Genomic DNA, 18,108 nt, shown 5'->3' with positions numbered 1-18,108 from the left:
GAAACTTGTATAGGTCCACATCTATCAATCCTTGTAACAAATTGTCCTCTAATACAAGATCTATCTTCTTATATGATATATTTATTTCATTTCTTGAAAAACCATATTGATTTTCTTTGTCCAAAATGTCCGTCATCTTTTTGGTATAATCCCATTTGTCCATAAGTACCACCCCAACACCTTTGTCCGGTTTCATCACTCGTATTCTATCATTACCACTTAATTCATTCAATAAGTCAGTTTCAGCAGCTGTTAAGTTACTAACCACTTGATTGTTTTTTTTCTGTTAGTAACACATTTCTCAAAATTCATAATTTCATAATGAAGAGGAGGGTTGTATGTACTAGATCTTTTTAATGCATTTCCTTTGTTCTGGAAACCTCTGTCTTTGTTTATGTGTATAAAATGTAATTTCCGTGTAAATATTTTTATATCTAATAAGATATTTTCAATTCTAGATATTTTTGTGGGAACAAATGTAAATCCTTTGATAAACAAGTTAAAATAATTCTCATTGATCCGAATATCTGTGTAATTAAAAATGTTAAAATTCTTAAATGAACTGATAGTCCCTTCACTATTCTCATATACATTGTCACTCTGGCTTTCATTACCTATTTCGGTGCCCATTTGATGTATATCACCACCATTAACTATCTGTATAGTCTTGCCATGTGTTAAGTATTGTTGTTCCCCATAGCTTGTGCATATGTGGGTTGATGGGTCCGGTTCTGTATTCTCTCTGACCTCCTGGGTTCCTCCCCATCTAAAGGGACCACCTCTCTAGTATTACTGTTACCATTGTTGTCATTGTATTTTGGTTCATAACCATAAGCATCATGTACATAGCAATCCTATTCTCCCCAGTTGCCCATACCACCCCTCTTGTTCCTATTGATTGCATTGTACCTTCCTTTTTTCTGTTGGTTAGAACTCCAACCACCTTTGTTAGTTTTTATTTCACAATAATACGCAATACCTCTCTCATATTCATTCAAGTCCCTTTCCAGCTTCAAACGTTTTCTATTGGTATTAATATTGATGGAATAATCAATGTCATGCAACACCCTAAGGTAAATATTCTTATATTCATCTAAAGAAAGTAATAAATCAGTACTGATATTGTTATACAATCTGTCAATTTCTTTCTTAATTTGTTCCATATTATCAATATTCCACTTAATCATTTCTTTTAAAATTGCCAGCCCACAATCATTCAAAATATCACTTACAATTTTAAAAAAACTTCCTATCATCTTTTGCATTGTTAGGAAATTTATTTAACCTTAGTCCTTTTGGTACTATTTTGTCCTTTAAACATTTTTCAAAGTACCAATTTTCAACAGCCAAGGTTTTGTATTTCAATAACAAAGATTTGAAAGTCTTACATTTGTCTTTGTATGTTGGACCTCCAGGATTTTCTTTTTTCTTTTCTTTACTGTTAAGATTTAACAATTGGTTTAACCATACTTGAAAGTCCAATTCTTTGTAGATATCTGGTATCTCCTGACTTCTGTGGCTATTTTTAGTATGTGTAGACCCGCCATTCGGTCGTGTTTGCACGCTACCCTGTATGTTCTCCCTTCCTCGTCGATCGCTTCTGGTGTCTGACGTCATCTGACCTATGGCAGTCTGCCTAGGACTGCTCTGCGCACAGGGAATGTCGTTCCCCGTACTAGATGGCAAAGTGTCCGACTGAGAATGAGTTTGGATGACTCTACTCAGTTCACTGAGTAAACTACTGTTATCCATTAGTTAAGACTCCTCATACCCGGAACAGCAAAAAACAAATCAACTGGTAACCAAATGCCCAAGGCTGTAAATGAAACCAAAAACAATGCAGCTCCAGAAACAATGAAGGCTGTCTTCTTGATTCCAATGTTATTACAAACAACCACAGAACGAATACTTTGATGAAATAAAAAAGAAATTTAATAGTCCACCAGATAAATCCATCATATAAAAATACGAAAAACAATTAATACATCCACTGATTGAGCGCTTTTGTCTCCATTCGGAGACTTCTTCAGAATCAATTAACAATTTAAACCTTTCTCCTTATATGTACCAAAAAATGGGCTGGCAATCCAAATTGAATAATTGGTAGCATTTCTTAAAGAACCACCTTGCTTCTCGGTCACCAAACAGTCTTTTCATATAATACAATATGATACTATGTAGTATTTTAATACACATACAAAACACAGTGGGTAAACACTACCCAAGAATTTTATAACCTCTCAACTCAACATAATAACATAATGAATTACATTAGAATGTAATTTCTATATATAATATAGTTTAATATAGTTAGGGTCAACCAGTTCCAACGGAATGTACACAATCCCGTATATTTCCAACCTGTGTCTGCAATCACCCAAAAAAATAATAATGAAAGCCAGTGTGTTTATATACAAACATTTGATATATTTAAAATATATAAAAAATATATAAAAAAATATATATGTAAAAAAATATATATATATATATATATATATATATTGTGTACAAGTGGTTGTATGGCTGTGTACAGTTCAGAGAGTTAGTGTTATGTCAGAATCAAGTGATGCATTATTGTTGCCTTGGCAAAAATAGTTTTGCAAACCTGTATTATGTCATAATTAGCCCTGCAATTTCCTTCATGCACTAGATCACTGCCTTCAGTATTTTAGAATGTAGTTTCCATGTATATACCAATTATTAGCTGAGAAATATTAAGATAGTTGGTATGTCTGGCAATATAGTACAGAGGGTTAAGTCAATGAATTATTAGTGGGTATCATCCTTTTGTGCTGGGTTAGGTTCTTATAGCATCCATTTGCATACTTTGTGAAAGAGCAAGTCACTTAATTAGACTGCTTTCAGGGTACCTCAGTTAAAAGCTGCTTGCGCCTGTGGGCTTCTTCATTAAACAGATGAAAATTAAATGTTACCATCCTGAAGTTTCATTACTGTTTATCTAGTGTACTAGTTTGATATTTAGTTGTTTGGTGACTAGGAAGAAAAAAGGCAACATTTTTCTTCTTTATGGCCTCATCTTGAGCCTGAGCCCATCACTGTCTAGGAGTATATGAAAGTACTTCTGTAGTTGGAATTGAGAATAGCATTTTTATCAAGTATCTGCTTTGATATGCAAGTTATTTATTTGTCTTCCTCGTCAGTTACTTGTATGTGTTTCTTTCTATAGGATATTATATTGGAATGTGTTTTGCTGCACCAGAAAAGCAGCTGCATTATATTCATCAGGTTACTGAAGGCTGGACGTTATACTTTCTGCTTGCAATTGCAATTCCTACACTTACTGGTATTCTTGGTTATTACTGGTCAAGGAATAACTGGGGAAATCATCCGTTAGCAAGAACTCTTGCTTATCATGCTCTTCCACAGTCTGACTGGAGAGCAGTCGCTTCTTCTATTAACACTGAGTTCCGAAGAATTGATAAATTTGCAACTGGTGCACCAGGAGCCAGGGTGATTGTTACAGATACTTGGGTTATGAAGGCCACCACCTATCATGTGTACATAGCACAACAGCAGGACATTCACCTGACAGTAACAGACTCCAAGCAACATGAACTTTCACCGGATACCAACACACCAGTACAGTTCCTTACTATTCAAGTGGCCAGTATTAACCCTCATGTAAAGCCTTTTGATATCAGGTAATGATAAAAAAATAATGGGTTTGATTAACTGTTTTCTATAATTTGTCAGCTTTGGTCTGTGATATACAACTAGATTTTATATCTATCGCACTTGTATTTAACTTTTGGAAACTGGGTGATGGTCTCACTGATAGGTTTTTTTTCTACCATTAAATGGTGGCTTTCTTTCTGAAATAATTTTGAACAACTGATGTTATAGCTGATTATACTAGTAACTAATATAAACAACAAAAGATAAAGATTAGTAACACACGAAAAAACAAATAAAAATAGATAAATTATCAATCTCATTGAATCTCGCTGTGTGAGCAGCCATATTATCAGGAAACTTGTTCTTTCTATAAATGGAATGTGAACATAATGAATAACAGAGTTCCAAGAACAATACATTAAAAGAAATAAAAAAAAATCGGTCTAGTAAAGACGAGTTGATCAGGTTAAGTTAGGATTAAAGATAAATACATCTCCAGATCGGTCAAACAGCATGATTCCCTGGAGATACTTCAGGTGCAATTAACTGTTGGTAGGACACCTATTCAAGTCATTGCCAGCTACAGGACACCCTTCATGAATCAAGACACCCACTCTGACTATTTGGATCTACATGAGTCTATCAAGATGCATCCAGCCATAATGGTTTTGGGTTACTTTACTCATCCATTGACTGGGCAAATTCCTCATGCTCAAACTCACTTGCCCAAAGGTTCCTCGACTTAATAACTCCAGTGCCCTGGACCAACTAATTGACATCCCTCAAGGAGTGCCAACATCCTGGATCTGGTGCTTACCAATATGGGTGACAACTGCAGCATCCCCAATATTAGGTCTTCCCTGGAGAGATCTGACCACAAATCAGTCTCATTTGAAGTGACTGTCACACCTGACCTCCCCCCCCAGCAGCAACCAAACTAAAAAAACTTCTCCAAAGCAGAGTATAACCTCTTATGGAATGGTATAAATAGCTTCTCTGCACCTCCCCCCCCCCCAGATGGAACTGGCAACTATGCTGAGTTCTGTACCATTGCTATATACAGACACCTGTGTAACTGCATTGACTGGGCCATACCTGATAGAACCAAAACAAGCTCTTCAAGAAAGAGCAAACCTGCCTGGTGGACAGCTGCCATTAACAGGCTTTACAACTGGAGGAAGTAAATGCTAGAGCAAACCCTAAACTGGAACCACTCCCTCATAAGCTTAAACAAACAACTAAGACTTCTTGTGAAGTCCTCCAAAGCAAACTATGACTCCACATTACCTTTCTCAGCTAAAGACAACCATAAGGCTTTCTTGTAGATTAGAGATGTAACTAAAGAAAGGGCCCAGATTTGTGCCGAACTGTTAATTAAAAGATACCACATATACTGAGCCTGTGGACATAACTAACCTGTTGGCCGACAGGTTCTGTGAAAACTTCACGCCTCTGCCCCCGCCACATGTACGCCATGACATCCCTGGCACCTGTCCCCTACTTTGTATCTCTAAAGAGCAGGTCATTAACACCCTGTCCAAGGTGAAGAACACAGCATCTTTGGGACCTGATTGCATCCCAGGCTGCGTCCTGCATGGGCTGCAACAAGAATTAGAAACACCATTGGGTACTCTTTTTAATCATAGTCTAAGCACTAGCTTCATCCCAGCTGAATGGAAAACGGCCACCGTTATTCCCTTGCACAAGGGTGGTCGTTCCACTGACTGTGGGAACTATAGACCTATTAGTCTGACTACCCTGATCTGCAAGGCCATGGAATGAATCATCATGGACCTTATCAGCAAAGATGTAGGTAATCTCCAAACACTTGACCCTACTCACTTTGGGTCTATATTAGAACATCGAAGATTCAGAACTTCAAATGTTCTATCGACACCTAGTAACTGAAAGCTGAAAATAGCGAAGTTTTAGATAACCAAATTCTTTCCTAGGGAAAGAATTTGGTTGTCCGTTCCTGTCGCTTTGCTATTTTCAGCTCTGCGGTGGAAAGTTATGGTCAGGTTCAGGTAAGTGTGCGATAGTGTGGACGTGAGGGTGAGGGTGGGATAGGTGAGTTAGGGCGCATGTGAGGTGTGTGTGCGATAGTGACGGACCTTAGGGTTAGGGTTTGGGTTAAGGTAAGTGGGTAGATAGTGGTGTATGTACAGTTTAGTGTAGATTTAGATGTAAGATTTTAGGTGTATGTGTGTGAATTGCTGTTCTTTTGGTGTGTATGTGTTTTGGAACAGCAATTTTTTTCCTTAGGAAAAAATTCGATGTTCTAAATTTTCGGTCATATCGGTTTTCGGTTACTGGGTGTCGATATTAGAACATTCGAAGTTCTGAAACTTTGATGTTCTAATATAGACCCCTCACTTTGACTTTGTCAAAGGGAGATAATTTCTGTTAAACTTGGTTGACTTCTTCAAGACAGTCACCAAAGCCCTGGTCGACAGGAAATCTCTGCATACAGCCTACCTGGACTTGGCTAAGGCATGTGACACTATCCTCCACTCAGGCATCGTTGACAAACTCACCTAGTTAGGTATAAACCCTTATATCGTTAGATGGGTCGCTAATTGACTCCATGATAGAACCCACGTAGTCAAAATAGGGGAGTCCACCTCCAACAGCAGACCTGTAACCAGTGGTATTCCATAGGCATCAGTCTTGGGACCCCTACTGTTTGAAATCTATTTCTCCGAAGTACAAGCAAAAACCTAAAGGTCTGTGGCTGACAAAGTTGGCTGATAACTGCAAACTGGGAGCAGTCAGAGGATCTCCAAATGCTGTCAACATCCCACAAGAGGGTCTTACACAAACATATGACTGATGCCAAAGTCATGGCCTTAAAGATCATGCAAAAAAAATGTATTATCATCCCTTTCAGTAAGGACGATGTCTCTGCTTTCTCCTTAAGTATGCACTCGGTGGTGAGAGACCTGAGCAGTCAGGTTGGCAGCAACCTTAACTTTGACCACCATGTCTCCACAGTGGTAGGAAGGGCATTCTGCATTGCTCATCTCATAAGTAAGGGCATTGCCTCCAGAAAAAAAAGAAGTTATAACCTCCCAGTACTCTTGCCTCATCAGGCCAGTAATTGAGTACAGTGCCCCTTTTGGTATGTACTGTTCCAAGCACCTGCAGCAATTGGAGAGACCACAAAGGTTCCTCACAAGGAAAATTCTAGGTCTTCAGCATCTGTCCTATGTGGAGCATCTGAAATCACTGTCACTTTATTCTGTTTCATACAGACTTCTCACAGGTGATCTTTGCACTGCATACAAGGCAGTCTGTGACCCTGCTTTACTGGAAATGCTGCATCTCCACAAGTCAAATGGTACATGGGTTACTCGCTCTAAAGACCTTATGCAGGTTCTATTAATGTCACATACCAGGCTGAGGGACCGATTTGTCTCCCTGAGATTGCCCCACCTTTGGAGCAGACTCCCACTTCATGTCAAACACAGCACTTCATTGTCCCTCTTCAGATGCAGTCTGGGTAACCGTAAATTCACCCAGCGAGTTCCACTTTTGTCCCTCTTGGACAGGGGCAGTAGTTGCTGATCGTAGAAATAAGAGTAGAACTTCACTAGGCTTGTAAGGGCCCTAGGGCCATTAGCCTAGTAACTTCCTGTGACACTAAAGCAAGAAGTAATACAATAGAGATGACAACCCTCCTCAAGCAGCGCGAGTCCTCCTCTTATAAGTGATGAAAACTCCTGAGTGGGAGACTGTTACTCACTGTACCACAGCATGAGGTGAACAAAATAAAAGAAAAGCAAACGGCTAGGCCTTTAAAAAAGTTTTCAGCGAGGAAAATCTAAGTAATCATTGCTTGCAATGCTGGACTAGTTAGAAAGAATTCTTAAGAGTGAACTTTTTAGCTTAATTATGATTAAAGGCCAAAACTAGCCCAGTGGTGGGGCAAGGGGAGCCATGGTGTGCTCTGTAAGCATAAGGCTGGTGTTTTAATATTAATAAACATCACCAGTTTCTATATTTCAAAATTAGAAAACAAAGGCACCTAACATTTGGGGGTCAGCTGGGTGAACGTGAGGACAGTACCCTTCATTACCCTTACCAGATGTCTCACACCATCAAAAACTTGTAGAAATGAAGGGGCCCATCATCCTTTTTTAAGAAATGTATGTCCAAGAGGCCTGACAAGACAGGATTGGATACTATTCTTTTTCCTTGTGTGTGTGTGTGTGTGTGTGTGTGTGTGTGTGTGTGTGTGTGTGTGTGTGTGTGTGCATGTATGTTTACATATGTAATATATGTATAGGTCTGTGATCAAAATAGTAAATTCTGTATTAGCGTTTAATGTATTAGTTGAAAAATAAGGCTGGAAATTGTTTTGCTGAGTGTTCAATATGTTGAATGTTCGGAAGCCTAGAATCGACATTCATAATTTCTTGAACCGTTCATCTTCCACAAAAAAAAAATACTGTTCATAAATTTTGCAGGGGGGCAAGCCCCCCTGTACCCCTTATGTGGGGGCCTGCACACCCCAACCCCCTGCTAATTTTATATCCTCTCTCCAAGATTGCATTACAGTGATGAAAAGGGTAATTTTCCCATCCCATGGTAGTGCGATCCAATTGTAAAATAGCGACACTCAAAACCACAAAGTAGTATGTGTGTGTGTGTGTGTGTGTGTATATGTGTGTATTAAACATATATATATATAAATATATATCTATATATGTATGCATGTGTATATATTATATATATATATATATATATATATATATATATATATATATATATATATGGGTCTACTTCAGTAGACGGAAAGACCACATTACCGACATTTGAAATATCGAGCCCACGACAACGAAACCACATAACACCGAAAGTACACAACACCGACTCTCAAAACACCGACATCCACAACACTGACGCGTACAGAAAAGTAACCAAAACACTGCACAATAACATACTACCACACATCAGTAGCCATAAAAACACTCCCCACAACCTCCACCAAATCATTTACTTTCATATCGCTGAAAATAAACTTAAATAAAAACCTAACCTACAACAACAACACTCTCACACAAACAACGTAAACTAAACTACAGCTACAAAATAAAAACAACGGCCGAAACCGGAAGATCCTGCACTGCCATTAACAACCAAAGTAACACAGCCCACAAATCCACACTAACAAAATAACATATACACTCCCGGTCAACAAATTTAAATAAAATAAAATAATTAAAATAAATAAATATACAACACCTACCATAAATAAATAAAATTACACTAACTGCACTTAATCCATTCCAATTCTTGTGGGGGGGTTGCACCCCCCCCCCCCACACACCCCTAACTAAATATATTCACTCTGAGATCGCACTACAGTGAGGAAAGGGCATGTTTTCATATCCTCACTGTATCACAATGTCACTTTCAGCTAATTTCTAACTTGCTTTTTCCACTTCCAAAGAGGACTTCCATGGATGTGCTGCTCCACTGCTGCACGGAGGTGATTCGATGAGCAAATGGTATGTTGCTCATGTAAATGTTCAGTGTTCTGTACGTTTGTTATTTTGGTCTCAGTATTTCAGATGTCGGTAATGTGCTCTTTCGGTCTACTAAAGTAGACCCATATATATATATTGTGTGTGTGTGTAAATGTCTACACACACGCGCACACACACACACACACACACACACACACACACACACACACACACACACACACACAAAGTTTCTGGACATTTCAATAAAATACCACCATCACTCAGAAATACCAAAGGATTTTTTTTTCTTTTGATATTCCCATCCTGTGTTGCATAGTACTAATACATGGAGAGGCACACCTTTATGTAATAATGCTAACATATTTTTTTTTCTTTTTATATACATAGTGTAGTTTTTCAACATCATAATATTAATTCACACTTTGTTTCCCCCACTCTACCCCTTGCGGGAGAGTACCGCATGTTTATTTTTTTATTTTATTTATATATTTTTTTAACTACAACACCTGACTGCATGTACTTTAATGAAACATGAAGCATGAAAACCATGAATTGTGACACTGGTCCTACCCCCTAGAAACTGATATAATCCATTTATTCATATTATAAACATTATCAGCTAGTGTACATATTCAGTACTTTCTCTCATTCCTTCTTCACTTTTTTCCCTACTTTTGTTTCCCCCCTGTAATGATACTACACACTTTTATGTTCTCAAATTATTGACCTTCGCCAACTGTTCTCTACAGCTTGTGTGATTTTTCCAGCCTTTAGCTATAAGGCTTCTCACCAATTCTCCCAGGTACAGTACCTGCACTTTCTTCTGTTTTGTTCATCTGTTCCTTTCTCTACCTAACCCCACTATGACGTGGGGTTGCCTTATTAATGAATGCTGCGTATGTTAAAGGTAGTAAAACCAAAACAGTACTTTTTACTGGTTGTAAGCTTTCTACGCTTTACATTGTAACAAGACAAGGAAGGCTAGAAAAAAGCATGTTAAAAGTAGTATGTTATGCTTTTGGGCTGATGGAGCGGGGAATGTAAGAGAGTATTGATCACAATATTTGTAGAATAGTTTCCCGTTTTATTTATGCGACTGTCTAGAAGTCTTTGTTCAGATGTAGACACAGTTTTTAAGCAAAAAAGCTTAAAAAATAAAATGAAGGGCATGAAAATGACATTTTCTTTGTATTTGACAAATCATTAGTTATTGTTTTCCCCGAGTGAAATTTAGACTGTTTCATGCATCTGTAAAGTTAATTTCTTTTTTTCTTGGAGATGAGCAGTCTGCCAGTACAAGCGATTTAATCATGAAAGGTCTGAACACTGTATGCTGAGTGAAGTTTTTAAGGTATAACGTAACTAAAATTTAAAAGTACATTGGCAAGCAGTTCATTGAAAAATAAATGAAGTTTTAAACGGTGGGAAGTGAACAGGTTATACAAGTAGTTGCCTCCCCAGCAGCTTTAATACGGTAAAAGGAAATATGGTAAACAAATTGAACTTCACTTGATCTCTTAGTATGGATGATCATATTTCTATTGTCAGTGTATTGAAGCATAGAGCTGCTGTATTGTAGTTCAAATTTAAATGTTTAATTTTGTGTATCTATGATAAATTCTTGTGTTTGAAAGTTTATTCTTACTTGACACATATGATGTACTTTATTTTGTTTTAACATTTTCATTGGGCTTTTATAGTGGACTGGTCCCCTTTAAGAGGATAAAATAGGAAATTCACCTCGGGGATCACCTCTGTGGCTCTGCTTGACAGTGGCACAGGAAAATAATTTTCTTGGGTGGCAAAAGCCAGGGTACCTTTTTGGCTGGGCTTGTATAGGCCCCGGGGCCGATAGCCTAGTACCTACCTATGAGCCTATAATAGCTTTATTGTAACAATATGCAATTTTAACTACTTAAGCGTGTTGGTCAGTACACATTTTTCTTGGTGATAAAAGTGAATGCTTATTCAAAGCACATAAGTTGTTTTTCTCATCTTGGAGGGACTAGAGATGAGGTTTTCCGGTTCGATTCTCGGCTGGGGTGCCTTCTGTGCGGAGTCTGCATGTCCTCCCTGTGGTCGCGTGGGTTTGCTCTGGTTTCTTCCCACATCCCAAAGACATGCAGTAGGTGGATTGGACACTCTAAATTGGCCCTAGGTGTGAGTGTGTGCATGTGTGTGCCTTCTGTGGAAGGTTGGGCGCTGGGCTGGCAACTCGACACTGTAAAACTCCACTGCCAATCATGAGCAGACAGATGATCCGCTGTGGCGACCCCTAACCGGGAAAAGCCGAAAGAAGAAGAAGGAGGGACTAGAGATAAGAAAATAACAGACAGCAATTGTAAGTGGGAATATAGACTGTAACATGCTTAAGCATGAGTGTATGTGTGCATCCAGCAATTTAAGGCAGTTGCTGCTATCTAGAGGAGGTGTATTTTTTGAAAATGAATGTAGTTTTGTGTGTTTATTCTAAGTTAAAAGGGGCTGATTTTTTTGAAAATCTGTTTAGATTCATGTAAGTGTTTTCACTGAAGCAAAAAGTCTTGAAAAAAATGTGACATGGGTCCAAATGTAGATGAGAAGAAGTAACTACTTAAGAGATCAGCAGGCCAAACAATGTTTGCATGTAAGGTAAAAGTTGGAAATATTCATTCAAAAAAAGTGTCATATAATAGGTAATTGTAAGAGCCTTCTATCATAATGGCTATTCTGTATATATTATTGTGGAATGTAAATGGCCGTACATTTCTTTTCCTTGAGCAGATGGCAAATACCAGAGGTGTGATGGGAAAGAGAGACCTAACTGGGAGCATATTTTTGCAAGTGTAACGAGTTGGAAGATTTAAAAAATTCGCTGCAGGGTACTTTGTCAGAAATGTTGGGGGATCAAATGACAGTAACTAAGGAAATTTATTATTTTGAGCTGGTACACAGAATCTGAGTTGCTTACACATAGGCATTACTAGGTTTAATGCTACTGGCTGCCAAAAAAGCAGTTACTATTAAATGGAAATCAAAATCTAAACCATGGAAATCAAAATCTAAATAATCTACAATTTTAAGTACTGAATATTGTAACAGCGATAAAAGAGCTAGAGGTGGAATCTTTAGAAAAGGGAAGGAATAAATTACATAGAAGTAAATGGGATTTGTGGGGACAATATATTCTGAATAATGTTCAGGAGGAGGTGAAGGGTTTAAGGGAAGACAGGAATTGAGCAGTTTATGTAATGCTGGAGTGAAAGAAAACATATGTAATATATACACACGAATGTGACGTTATAATTGTATTTTATTTTCTATTAGTATAGGTGTGCATATGTTTTAAGTGGTAATTTAATAAAGATGTTTAAAAACAAAAAAATGTTGCATACTAAAAGGATATTGCCTTCAGGACTGAGGTGGAAAGGAGATAAAGCAGGAGCCTTTTTCCTTATTTTATGTACTGCAAGATTTAAATGGAAAATTTAGAAAAGTATAAAGGAGTTGGAAACCTGTTTATATACAATGGGACAAAGATGAAATGTAAGTTTAGGTAAGATTTGTGTAAAAGAGAGAAATGATCTGGGCAGGCTAGATAGAGTCTTGGCACTTAAATGTCGTAGGGCAACATAACGGGCATGCTTGTCTCGTTGCTGACTGAGAGCTTTTTTCTTTGAGAGAGAGGCTAGGGAATACCAAAGTCATGAGTAAGTGGTTATGGAGAATAGTAGTAAAAAACAGAGTAATGACAGTGATATATTGATTTACAAGTAATGAGAATATGAGAAATAATTAATGTCTAGGGAAGTAGGGTAATTACTGAGATTTAATGGAGTGAGTGTTGTATCCAGCTTTAATTCCAAATGAAACCATATGTCACATTATAAGCACTATATTTGTTTTTGTTTTATTTTGTCTTTGTTGACCAGGCAAATCTGACTGGACAAGACCCATTTTCACCAGAGGCCCAGGGAGGAACGCTGCACAAGAAGAGTAACATGGAATGCATGAAACGTAAATTGCTTTTACAAGAAAAAATATTTTTTACATATATAGAGTAATAAATGAACAAGTTTCACATGAAGACTTGCATAACAAAATCATTTTCAAACAGAACAGTTTACACACAGTAATTTGAACAGTTACATAAAAAATACTTTAGATGTCATAGTAGATAAGTGCATATCTGATGGGAAGAGAAACTGGTAGTTAGAGATTAAGACAGAGTATGTATGGGATGAAAGTTAGAAAAATAGACCGTAAAATGTTAGTAAGTGGGTGAGGTGCATAAGAGTGGGAAGAATATCAGTTTGGTTAATGAGAAGTATGTATGGAACAGATTAAGGAGGATTATAAAGGAAAGTGGAAGTTAGAGTTTCTGAGAAGTCTTCTAAGGGACTAGCCAAGGGAGCAGGAATGACAGAGAAGTTTTGTGTATGGGTTCTTTAAGTAAGGCTTTGAATGTGTTTGCCTTTTATACCTGTTTTAGGTTCTTAGGGGTTTTTAGACATGGGGAACAGAGAGAATCCCTGGCTTTGTTACATGACTTGCTAATAGGTAATAGTAGTTTATTGATAGAGGGAAAGGTCTTTGGTAGGAATATAGTATGTTAGTGTTCCGTAATGCTGGTATGTTTTGGAAATCATCAGAGATTGTGTGTAGTGATTAACTGTGAGTAGGTAAGATGGTGGAGACATTTGAGACAGTTTGGTTTAATTACTGCCATGCAGTGATGTGTTTTATAAGGAAGGTCAGTTCAAATTTAGTTCCCTTATAACAACATGCAGCCAGTTTAGCTTTATGAGTAATGGCATTTGTAAGACTGGGGGAAGCACAGAGTAGTGAGGGAAGAAGATAGGTTGACACTGAAGTAATCCTAGCATAGTCTGTCAGATATTGTTTGACTCTATACAGTGAGCAGAGTTTTTGGTGCTTTTTTTTATGGACTGAAGTATGTGACAGCCAAACTTCTGATTGTTGTCAGTTATGACTCCAAGTGGTTTTGTTAGATTTACAGTTTCTAGTTTAGTGTTTTTACTTGAGGTAATGTTAAGTGTGTTTTTCTGGTTTAGGTGTTGTATCAGGATGAAGAATATAATTTTTCTTGAGAGGGGAATTGAGAAGTAGGTTGTAATTTTTAAGCCAAGAATCCGTATCAGTGAAAGTGGTGGGTGATTTTTTTTCTGTAATTTTGTTATAGATGGGACACAACAGATATTAATGTTTTAAATCATTGGCACATTACACAAGAGTGGACAATTTAGTGGCTGTGTGAAGTTTGTTTATGAAAATGTTAAATCAAAGGAGGATAAGTATACCTCCTTGAGGGACGCTGATGGAGACATGTTGAAATTCTAAGAGAAGGCCATGGACTGTTATTGACCTCATAAACAAGGACATAGGCAATCTCCAAGCACTTGACTCCACCCAGTTCAGATTTGTCAAGGGCAGATCTTGCCTGTTGAACCTGGTTGACTTTTTTGAGACTGTCACCAAGGCACTTGATGAGGGAAAGTCAGTATATACAGCTTGCCTTGACTTGGCCAAAGCCTTTGACACCATCCCTCACTCGGGCATCATTGAAAAGCTAACACAACTTGGGTGGCCAGCTGGCTCACCGGTAGGACCCACAAGGTCAAAATAGGTGCCTCCACCTCCAGCAGCACAGTGGTGTTCCCCAGGGATCTGTCCTTGGACCCCTACTGTTTGGCATCTATTTTTCAGAGGTCCAGGCAAAGACAAAAGATCTGTGGCTGACCAAGTGTGCAGACGACTGTAAGTTGGGTGCTGTCATTGACTCCCCAAATAATGTTAACATATTACATTAGGGTCTCACAGCAACACATGACTGGTTCCAAAGTCATGGCCTTAAATTAAATGCAGAAAATGTATTCTCATGCCATTCGGCAAAAACACGGCCCCTACTTATTACCAAACCAGTGGCAATCCCCTAAGCACACAACCTGTGGTGAGAGACCTAGGTACATACAAGTTGAGAACAGTCTCGCATTTGACCATCATGTAGCGGCAGTGATCTGAAAAGCCTTTTACTTGGTTCATCTCATAAATAAAGGGATTGCACCCAGAAAAAATGAGGTATTTACCTCTCTATTCTTCTCCCTCATTAGGCTAATAATAGTGTACAATTCCCTGTTTGATACGTACTTTTCCAAACACCTGCACCAACTGGAAAGGCCACAGAAATACCTCACAAAGAGAATCCATGGCCTCCAACACCTGTCCTATGTGGACAAGCTCAAATCACTATTACTCTACTCTGGTATTGTACAGATTGCTCAGAGGTGATATGCTTTTTGCCTACAAGGCGATCTCAGACCCTGCTCTACTAGATATGCTCCATATCCGTAAGTCTAACTCCTCGCACATTTCTCAAATGAAAGGCCTAAATCTAATTTGACATTAACAACACTTGTTGGTTTGTCTCCCAGAGGCTGCCCCGTTTCTGGAATAGACTCCCCATAGACATCAAAGTATGTCGCTGACCCTGTTCAAGCGCACCTTTGATGAGTGGATGGGAAACCACAAATCTGTCCCAGGGGTTCCACCTGTGTCTCTCATTGACAGGTGCTGATTGAGGTTTCTTTTTTTGGTATAAACTCTTGGCTAGGCTTCTAAGGGCCCCAGGGTCATTAGCCTAGTAATCTCCTATAATCTTGCTGCCATTTAACTGCCTGCTGAGGATTGGATAAGTAGCTGTGTAACTTGGAGAGGTGGATGTTTGAGTACTAGGGTAGCAAATTCAGAGAGGAGCTTTTGGTGGGACACTGTATTAAATGCTTTAGATAAGCTGCAGAAGAGCAATGAAACAATGTTGTCTTTGTTCCTGTTTTATTTAACTGTGTTAATGAAATTAAGGAGAGTTATTGTGGTAATGCGGTTGGGTATGCACCCATGTTGGGTCTTGGGGAGGAGATTGTACTGTGTGTTGCATAAGTTACATGTGAATATATTTCTCTATGATTTTTGAAAGAGGTGATAGAATTGCTCTGGATCTTTAACTGGTTACCTCGATTGATGTACCTCCTTTATGAAGTGATGTATTAAATGCTTTTTTTCTAGATGGAAGGGGCGTAGTTTTCAGTAACTGACAGATTGATCAAAATGGAGATGGGGGAAGCTTAATGTATCTAGCAAAACCTCTGTTGGAACTTTGTCAGCAAGTATGTGTTTATTATTTATTTGTTTTTGTTGACTGAGAAAGTTCAACTCGGCAGGATCCCATTTTCAGTGGAGACCTGGGGAGAAAAGCTCCATATAAGTAACAAAGGCTATGATCTGTTCAAAAGTACATTCAATACAAATGGAAAAAATTCAGTTCAAAATTTGGGAAGGACTGTGAAGAACATAAACACAGTTTATATATCTGAATCCAGATAATTGGTACAGTAGTTAATGGTTGTATATAGATATAAAGTATTTTGACAGGATTTTTAATAAGGTTTTAAATGGAGGCAGATGGAAGATGAAGAAAGAGGTACATGAGATATTGATCATTGGAATATTGCTAGGAACTTGAGAAATGTGATAAAAAGATTTTGTATGTAGGGGGTAGTGAATGGGGACTGAAGAAATAGATAAATGTCCATGAATGAGAAAGGTGAAGGTGTAGCTAAGGGGGATGGTTTTAAGGTGTAGGAGTGTGTTTTGTGGAAGTAGTACGAAAGGATGTGTGCATAGGGAGTAATATGGGAAGGTGTAGAAGCAAAGATAAATGCGTATATATAGTGGGTATGTTAGAAGGGGAGAAAGTAAGTAGTAGAGGAATTGGGGGATATTAAAGTTGTTTGGTGTTGGGAGTAATTATTTATGTTCATGACTATGATCAAGTGAAATATAGGAGAGGTTTAGCCAGGGTTTAAACAGGAACATAGGCAGTTACTGTTTAGGTGATATTTAACTTCATTTTTGAAATGGGATGGTTTATCCGTTGCTATGATAGGATGAGGAATAGAGTTCCAGATTTTGGAGATTTAGTTGGAGCAGAGAGATTTGCTGGCACTGTTAATGGATTTGGTTACTAGCAGGAAAGCTTTGTTTGATCGTAAATCTCGGCTGTTGGAATAAAGTTGCAGTAAATTTGGAGCGAAGGGTATTTTTCTGTCGGGTATTTAAATTTGTGGGCAGTGATTAATTGGGAATACATTAGGTAATGGGGTAATTCTAGCCAGTTAAGTTGTTGTGGTACAGTGCATTGATGGGATCTTTGTGGAGTATTTGATGCAAATTTGGATATTTTTTTTGTAGCAAGATCCTGGTTTTGAAATTTTGTGTTTGTTTTAAGTTAGTAAAAATTTGGGAGGCATATATCAGATTACAAAGCAGATGAATTCTGGCTATTGATTGTCTGGTAGAGTTGGTAAGATATGTTTTGAATCCATATAGGAATCCTTTTTTCATGTGTGTCTTTTTGATAACCTGAGATAGATGTTTTCTATTTTTCTAACCTGAGACAGGTGTTGGTTAAATTTCAATTTTTAATCAATTAGTACACTAAGCAGTTTTGTTTGAGGTCCTTCTGCTATTTTGGTATTGTTGGATGAACAAATATGAAAGAAAGATGTTACATCTTCACACTTTTTTGGTATAAAAAACATCAAGTTTAGTTTTGTTAGGATTAAGTAGCAGGTGTGAGTTTGTTAGCCTGGGATTCAACAGCAGAGAAAGAGAGTTGTGTTATTTCTTGAAGTTTAGGTAGGGTTTGTGCAGAGCAGAAGAATGTAAAATCCTCTGTGTATTACATAATTGAGGCAGTGTGGGTTGCAGTGTGTGTAGTATGTTAGTAAAAATATTGAATAGGAGTGGTCCTAAAAATCAAACCCTGAGGGACTCTCACAGTGACTGGTAAGACAGGAGAAAAATCCTCTTCCCATTTAACTGTTTGTTGACGACCAGTTGGATAACTGTGGAACCAGGATAGTGATAAAAGATGGAGTCTAAGGGAGAATAGTTTGATAAGGAGTTTTTAATGAGAAGCAGT

The 18,108-nt window shown here is 38.0% G+C and overlaps 1 protein-coding gene across 2 annotated transcripts in view; it reads left to right on the top strand.

Annotated features, from left to right (window-relative positions):
* TMEM129 (transmembrane protein 129, E3 ubiquitin ligase) overlaps positions 1–18,108 on the top strand; it is a 240,818-nt gene that overhangs the window by 80,286 nt on the left and 142,424 nt on the right. For both annotated transcript variants that reach the window (XM_044062304.1, XM_044062305.1), the window contains exon 2: positions 3,188–3,662. In XM_044062304.1, coding sequence (XP_043918239.1) covers positions 3,188–3,662 — 475 coding nt within the window. The remainder of the gene's footprint in view (positions 1–3,187; positions 3,663–18,108) is intronic.

The sequence above is a fragment of the Protopterus annectens genome, chromosome 2.part1, assembly GCF_019279795.1.
Source record: "Protopterus annectens isolate FY-2018-M chromosome 2.part1, PAN1.0, whole genome shotgun sequence".
NCBI classification, from domain to species: domain Eukaryota; kingdom Metazoa; phylum Chordata; order Ceratodontiformes; family Protopteridae; genus Protopterus; species Protopterus annectens.
This window is presented reverse-complemented; position numbering and strand designations above follow the sequence as displayed.